At 42.5% G+C, this 8,280-nt stretch overlaps 1 protein-coding gene across 2 annotated transcripts; it reads right to left on the bottom strand.

Annotated features, from left to right (window-relative positions):
* TMEM235 (transmembrane protein 235) lies at positions 1-3,663 on the bottom strand. Of its 2 annotated transcripts, XM_087923084.1 has the most exons (5): positions 3,453-3,663; positions 1,908-1,988; positions 1,374-1,511; positions 471-715; positions 1-389 (listed from the first exon to the last, which is right to left on the bottom strand). In XM_087923084.1, exons 1-4 carry the CDS (start codon positions 3,661-3,663, stop codon positions 483-485), a joined length of 663 nt encoding a protein of 220 aa, XP_087779210.1. In that variant the 3' UTR covers positions 1-389; positions 471-482. The 2 variants fall into 2 exon arrangements, with proteins under 2 accessions (XP_087779210.1, XP_087779209.1); XM_087923083.1 differs by having other exon boundaries at positions 1-715.
* Between the last annotated feature and the right edge of the window lie 4,617 nt (positions 3,664-8,280).

Below are 8,280 nucleotides of genomic sequence, written 5' to 3'. Positions count from 1 at the left end.
TTTATTTCAAGAGACCCTGGATTAATCAGAAGGTAGAAATTAACTTATACTTTGAAGAAAAGGAGAAATAAGGGATGCATTAAACAATCAGGGCAAACTAACCAGGTTTGTCACAAGTCTTGGAGAGGCAACAAATCCCGGCTTGCATGCCTTAATTCAATTTGCACACCAGGAGCTCAGTTCTGTTCTCTGCCGATGTTCATGAAAATAACAATCAGAATTGGAATCGTGATGTCTTTTTAAACAGAAGTTTCCATTTGAGCTGCCCCTTAGCGTTTCACATTCAGCAGGGATTCTTCTACCGTGGGCACAGTCCTGTCCCTGTAGCCTCACAGTCTATCTGTGCGTGCTGTGTTTACACCAGAGCAGGGCATGAGCATCAGCATTTCCTATAAGAAAGATTAAGGAAAGCAGTATTGCAGAACAAGAATTATTTCACAGGCCTGGCACTACCTCATTTTCTTTCCCACCTTCTCCCAGGATTAAATATCTGCTGAATGCGCCTCCAGCTTCAGACGGAATCCCTGAGCAGCCAGGAGTAACAGGATGCCAGCCAAACCCTCTGTGCCAAAAGAGAGCCATGCAAGTGCCAGGGACCAGCCAAAGGTAATATGGACCCGGTCAAAACGCTGCTGGTCGAACATACGCACTGTCTCAACGAATGCGGCTTTGGAGTAACAGATGTAGGTGCTTGTCCCTGACAGAGTCAGGAGTGCTGAATGGGAAGAAAAGTGAAGAAAAAGTCACCAGAGCAGCAATTTGAGTAGCAAATATAGCTATTCTATTGGTATCAATGGAGGTAAATGGAGCAATCCGGATCACAAACAGATGAGCAAGCAAAGAGGCAGGGATACCATCTCCTTGTTTGCCTGGAAATGTCTAGAAGCATTTGTAAACAAGATAGATATCTGCATTCTAATAAAGCAAATTCTTAGATGCCACACCTTCATAAAATAGTTTCCAGAGAGCTCTTGCTGTAAGCCTCCCCCCACCCAAAAAAGTCACAGAAAAGAGTGGTCCCTGCCAGAGAAATGCTTGGGGATTCTGTCCAGAAAAGACCTGGATAAATCTAGCTATCAACTGTATTTCAATCATGTGTCCTATTGGCTTCAGAATAAATTAGTTGTTTATGGCTTCTATCATAGTGAATATGATTGTCACAGCAATCTCGCCACTTCAATTGCTGGCAATTTGAGCTGCTTACTATGAGATGTCTCACAGATAACTTATGTCCAAGTCTATATTTGATATAATAAACCGAGCATGCACATTGTCATTTGAAATGTCAGATCCAACAGGGAGTAGCAGGCAGGCTCATCATGCAGAGATGCCGGGGGATTCTTCAGAATCTTCCCAGACATAATATCACTCACCACCCAACAGAAAATAGCAGCCTGTGAAGAGCAGAAGCCAGGAAATCTGGGCCAAGGAGCCAACGATCCCACAGATCCAGCCAAAAATAATCAAGATGAGGCTGAGTGGCAGCAAGATCATGAAAGCTCGATGCATGTCTGACAAGGGGGGGAAAAAACAGTGGCATAGCAAAAGAAGAAGGCAAAATCATGGAAGTTGAATAAAGGGATTATGTCCATTTATAAGAATCTTTCTGCCGGAAACATCACTCCTTCTTTAAAACATCTATCAATGTTTCCTCTTAAAGTACAAATATTCCCTTTATGCCCACCTCCAAAAATAAAAACAGTGCCTACTTCTAGAAATAATCAGTTTTACAAAAGGCTCCATCCTCCTTTCTGAACTTAATGTTTTTACAGAGGACAGTGTGAATTTCCAAATGGGAAGAGCTATATCAAATTTCCTACCACTGTCAAGGATGATTAAAAAATCAATAAAATTTGTTTTTTTTAAAAAGGGGGGATGCTGAAGTCACATAAAATCTCTCTACTCACTGATAAGATGCTGGAGTGATGCTGGCACCAGCCAACTCTCTGCGCCAAAGGGGTCGATCAGGGGCATACAGGCATTTTGTCCTGAGGAAGCAGTAAAATAAGAAAAGTGACAGGCATGTAGCAATGGGGTTTACGGTGCTGGATTGCTGACCAATGCAAACTCAGCAACAGGTATGCCCTAGTTCAGTAGAAACTTCAAAGAGACCACAAAGCCAGAACTAAACAGCAGCAGTCCAACGAACATTTGTACTGAGTGATAGTACTTAGAGGCGTTTATTTATTTATTTTTGTGTCAAGATCATTAACTTGGCTTCTTCCAGACAATGAAAGCCTTTTTTTAAAAAAGCCAGAAAGGGCATTCAATTTTTTCCTGTGATAATATCACAATAAAGCCACTCTTTCCTCATTTTATACCCAGTTGCACGATTCTGACATGACTTGGAGGAAGAACAAATGAGAACGGGGGATGTGATTTGCCTGTTGCAAATCTCTCTTGATGGTGGGGCACCCTTTTCTCCTAGCTATGCAAGTAGATAACTGTATATGTGACCCACCTCTGTGACCATAAAAGTTCTTCCCCCTCCCCAGATTACGTCCTATTGAGAAGTGAGGCAATCGCAACATCCCTACGCTTAGAAGAAGGGGTCTCAGTGCTACAGTCAGTTGTAACAAAAGGAAGCAAAGCTCAGCAGACAGAACGTGGCTCTGTTTCACAGCCCCAGGCAAATGCCTGCAGATGTTTAGGATCCAGCTTAGGCTTGGGATCCAGCATATAGGTGCCATTTCAACGGGAATCCAGTTGACAATGAGAGATGCTGAAAGTCATGCTAGGCATCCGAATGTGATAGCAAGTAGCTTCCCAACGAGTAAGGCTTGCATTTATTTATTTTTTTAAATTCTTTAGAGCTGATGGCTAAAGAAGCAGACAGCAGCCGTTGGTTGCACGTTTTCTTCATTGTCTTCTCCTTTGCCCAGATCAGCCTTCTCCTCCACTCTCGGCTCCTCTTCTCTTTAAGGCAGCATTTCTAGAGCTGGCAGACCCCAGCTCCTATGGGTACCGGAAAGGCATACAGAATCTAGGGATGGGGCGGGGTGGGGGGCATGAATGAGCTACAAGGAAAGCCACAAAAGAGTTAGGAGCACCCCCTCCAAAAAACACATTCGCCTTTTTCGTCGAACCATACATCATACCATGCAACTAGCAGGGGGGAAAACAGCTGAGGAAGCCCAAATGTGCTATGGTGGGGGTGGGGAGACGGCCGGGATGAAAGGCCAGCTGAGTTCAACGTCCTGAGACGCTACTCGCTCGCCTCAAGCGCTCAGCCTTCAGTGGAGGCTGTTGCTCCTAGGAGGATGCAGTTTTCCCTGCCGCATAGGCTGAACACCGCCGCCTGGATGGATGGATGGATGGATGGACGGATGGACGGACGCCACAGATCGCCCGGATCAAACAGCCACGGAGTCCCAGTCCCACGCCCAGGAGATGGCATGGGACGGCGGCACCGGCAGGCAAGGAGCAAGCGAGGCTGCCCCATCTCTTCTTACCTTCGCAGAGTCGCCAGAGCCCCGAGTGAGAACTCAATTCCTCGCCATCCCGAGCGCCGCTGCCGTTGCGCCCAGCCCCGTCCACGTGGATCAAGTACCAGTAGTCGGTGCCGATGGCCGCGGCCAAGAAGCCGAAGCTGAGTAGCCCATTGAGCGCAGCGGCCAGACAGAGCGTGCCGGGGGACAGAGACGCCCCGCACTTCGGTGCCATGACCCAGTCTCCAGCACGGCGAGAGCAGGAGCCGAGAAGCTGCAGACAGAGGGAGAGGGAGAGAAAGAGAGAAAGACGCCCCCTTTGGGGACGCGGCTCTGCCTTCTAAGTGACCTCTGAGGAGCCCACGAGAGAGGAAGGCTCCGGAGTCGCTCAGTCCATTGAAGACAAGCAGTTGCTGCCGGCTTTCATCCTTCAAACTGGGGAAGAGGACGAAGAGCGCGTCTATGGGCAAAAGAGCAGACCCCAGCTTCACCCAAAAGAGAGTCTGCGCCACTGGACGGCGAAATCAGATCTTGGAAACCCGACTAGGTGTTACTTGGTGGCAGAATCTCCCCGGTTCATTTTTCATCTACTTCCATTCCATCTAGAAATATAATTGAGAGCCATACAACACCCTAAAACTTGGGATGGAATGTCCAGGTCAGGTTTTTGGGTGGGGGGTGGGGGGGTTATGCCTTTCGAGATGAAAAGTGTGTTAAGACGGGTTGAGGCTGAGGGGTTCTCTCTCACCTTTAATCCAGAGACCCATAACACATTACTTTACTATCATCCTTGGAATAAAACTGCAAAATTTGAAAGAAGCATTTTCCCTGGTACTCTAATCTTTTCTGATTGGGACAATAATGCTACAGGTGATCAAGCAAAGGAAATTATTAGTTATGGGAACATTAGGAAATAGAGGAGGATAATAGCAAGAAAAAGAACTTACTGTCTGAAGTGAGCAAAACTTCAAAGCACTAAAACACCTCAGAAGTACCCAAAATATTTATAAAGTTTGGATTCTCAGGTCATACCAAGCTATGGTTTTATACTATATTGATTTTGTTTATTGAATTATCCATTTATCTGGGTTAGTAAACATGGTAACTCAAAAATAGTTGTCAGACTCAAAATATTTCAGCTGCACTTCTCAAGTTTCTCCCAAGATGTCCCCATCCTCTTGTGTTCATTCCCTATATTCAATTTGAAACATCTGCAGCAATCATGCTAACCAAATAGAAGGTGCTTTAAATTTCTCCCCAAAACTCATTGTTTCTGAGGAGCCATTAATCTCCCTAATTCCTATTATGTTCCAATTGCTCTAATATATCAATAATTGAAGTAAGCGCATTTCTCTTTTCCACTTTTTCTGAGTGCTTTAGAATTACACAGAAAGGATTCAAGAGGCTTGCAAAGTGCCATTCACAAAGGCAGTAATACGTCCGAACAAACACTCTGTGTTGCCACCTTACAATTAGTTGAAAAAACTAAAAGATGCTTTGCCTGAAATGGAAAATTCAATATCCTTTTCCATCAATCACTAAACCTTCAATACCAGAATCCAAAATAATTGTTGATTCACTGCCCTTCAGCGGCATCCAAAAACTTGCCACTGGTGGTGGAGAGGCTCCACCCTGTCTAGCTACAGGGCTCTTTCTGAACTGAAAGATGGTTGCATTAGAAATATCCTACTGTGGTATGAATTAGTGCAAATGTATCAAGAAACTGCAGTGCCTTTGTTTCAATTGTATTGCAGTTGCACTAGGGATCGATCTATTAAGGTTTCAGAGCATAGTTAACATTCTAGGAAACTCAGAATGCTGCCCGTTGCAAACCATTGTTGGAGGTCATTAGGAATGCTCTCAACCCTTTCCAAGCTGTTTACTTCGCTTGATAAGCTTTGCAAGAGTATGAGGGAACTTTACAATCCCGCAATGTGGGTAATTTCTGGTCATGCTGGAGATGTTGTACAAGAAGGCTGCCTGCTGTAGTAAAATATATATATATATATATCAGCTCCTACTAAACAAAGCCAAAGCAATATGTGGCCTGCCTGTTGCCTTTTTTGTCCATCTCTACCTGAAAAGTGAATTTTTAAAGGAACAATAGAAGTCAGACACTTATTACAAAATAGTTGTTCACCTGCCAGACCTGACAATACCAAATATTCTTGCAATAAAGCTTTTGGATTACTCAAAGAATGCTTTGTCTGAATATACTGTATATTGTGTGGCTGTTATTAGTACTGATAATACCACAAGCTTTCAACTACAACTGGACTGGTTTTTCTCTGTAATATTGTTAATTATTGAAGAACAGGATCCATTTTAAGTTACAGTGATAGAGCAGTTCTTGTTTTGAGGGGCACAATTAACTGGTCAATCACATCATTCAATTCCCAACAGAATCCGATATTTTAAGATCTACAAATGAAGTAAAATCAGTACTCTTTAGCTATTTGGCAAGCAACTAAATCCCACATCTATTTTAACCACCATCATTTATAGAAATTAACACCCTTTCCATTTTTCCTAAACCTTTGAAAAGGTAGTCTAGAGCAATATTGTTTACCAAGGAGTGAATGACATAATTGTGAATCAACATCACAATTAATGTATGATTTTATCAACATTGCACAACCAGAGGACCTTGAGGTTAGTATGGAACCAATGACAATTACTGAAGTCCAGGACATTATATGGTTGTTTAAAAATGACAAAGCAAATGGCTTGGATCAGATATCCATAGAGCTCTTAATGGTGGAGACAGATTAGTAGAAAAGCTACCTATTTGATTAAGCAGCTGTTGGCGCTAATAATGTGTACTGGAAAACTGGAGGTGCGGCAGTAATAATTAAAATACCAAAGAAAGGGAACCTCAGTGATTGTAATAACTGGAGGGGTATAATGTTGCTATCAGTCCCTGGAAAAGTTCTATACCTTGTGTTGCTCAGGAGACTGCAGCATCAAGTGGATGCATACCTGTATGAAGAACAAACAGGATTCAGAAAAGGACACTCTTGTAATGACCAGATCCTGACCTTAAGAAATATCATCAAGCACAGTTTAGAATACTAGAAGCCAAGGGTAGTCAATTTTATTGACTTTTGAGTCGATTCATCGAGAAACACTACGGAATATTGTAATGTCCTATGGCATTCCACATAATTTCATCAGTCTTTAAGAGCCTGTATTATAATTCTAACTACTGTGGAATGTGGCAACACAGCCTTCTTTAACATCAATACAGGAGTAAGACAGGGATGTATACTATCACCATTCTTCTTTCTCCTCTCCTTGGATTCTGTTACCCATAGAGCAATGGTTAAGCAATCTAACAGGTTTAGATTTTGTGGATGACATTGCACTGCTTGGGGAAACAAAGGCATGCTCTGCACAAAATGATCACCAGTTTAGATAACGAGGTCAACAAAATTGGCTTACATATAAATTTTGAGAAGACCAAGTTTATGCAAATCAGAAGTGCTCGGGATATGCCTATAACAGTCAATGACCAGGCTACAGAACAAGTCCAACATCTACTTAACTTGGCAGCATTATATTTATCAGTGGAGGCATAGCTAAGGACATTACTTATATTGACTTGGAATGGTTGCAGCCAATTTGATCTATGTTAGATATATGTATTACCACAAAGGTAAAACTCTTCAAGAGTTTCCAATATATGCTTGTGAAACATGGAAGTGTACAATCAAGATGGTTACATGGTTAAATGTTTTCCAGCAATGCTGTTTGAGAAGAAGACTTTGTGTCTCATATCATAACCGCATCACTAATGAAGAGGTATTACAAAGATCAGATTTAGATCACCTATTGAGATGTAGATGTGAAGCAGTTGAAATAGAGCATATAAAGCACTTTTCATATTTAGCACAGGTCTGCTTTAATTCCTCTCTAGAATTTCTTTTGCTTTTTTCTTTCCTATTACTGGCCAGCGTGTAGAATATTTGCGATTTTCCATATTATGCTTTTGTACCTAACTTTTCCTTGATGTGCCACTATTTTTGCTGTGCTTCTTTTCCTCTGGATTATTCACTACCTTGAAGGGAAAATGTCTTCTTTTGTTCAGCTGCTTTTCAATTTGCTTCCAAAAGGCACATCCCCTATCTCCACCTATATCTGTTCAAAGGTTGCAATTCTACAGTGCTGATGTAGGGGGAAGGCTACATAGGAGATGAAGAATGCAATACAAGTGTGCGCATTTTTTCAAAGCAGCCTGCACTTTTACACTACCCCCTTTGAGGATGACCATTGTAAAGAACCAAAGACATAAGCAAAATAAAGCAACTTCCTAAGAATGCAGTTAACCCACTTTTCTCAGTTGATCCTGTTTTCAAGAATGGGTTAGGAGGGAGGGAGGGGCTTGAGAAAGCCGCTGATACCCCTGAAACCGGATGGTCCCAGTGGACCTGAACCGTCCCGAAGAGACGGTAAGTAGAAAGAGCACGTCCTGTCGATCTCAGGGACACCGCAAAGTCCCTGATTGATCCAGGAGCTCCAGCGGCCCAGCAGCGATGGGAAGCAGCCATTGGTCTCAAGCCGCTAAACTGTGCCAGCCCTGGAACGAAAGAAGAACAGAAGATGGTGTGTCGGCTTGAGTGGGAACTTTCTTTTTTATGCAGAGATAAAAGGGTACCCTAAAGGGAAAAGAATTACTAAAGAAAGAAGACCTAAAAGTATAGCAGCGAATTATATGGGGAACTGTCAACTCTTATTTGGAATTCTTATTTTTTAAATATTTTTTTTTCTTTTTTACCTTTGACTAACTGGACTGGATTGGACTTTAAAATAATAATTTTGAGAAGAAATTGAACTCTTGCTTACAAGTTAAAAG

This window comes from Pseudonaja textilis, chromosome 2 (assembly GCF_049901715.1).
Source record: "Pseudonaja textilis isolate UNSWEBS1 chromosome 2, rPseTex1.2, whole genome shotgun sequence".
Classification (NCBI taxonomy): domain Eukaryota; kingdom Metazoa; phylum Chordata; class Lepidosauria; order Squamata; family Elapidae; genus Pseudonaja; species Pseudonaja textilis.
This window is presented reverse-complemented; position numbering and strand designations above follow the sequence as displayed.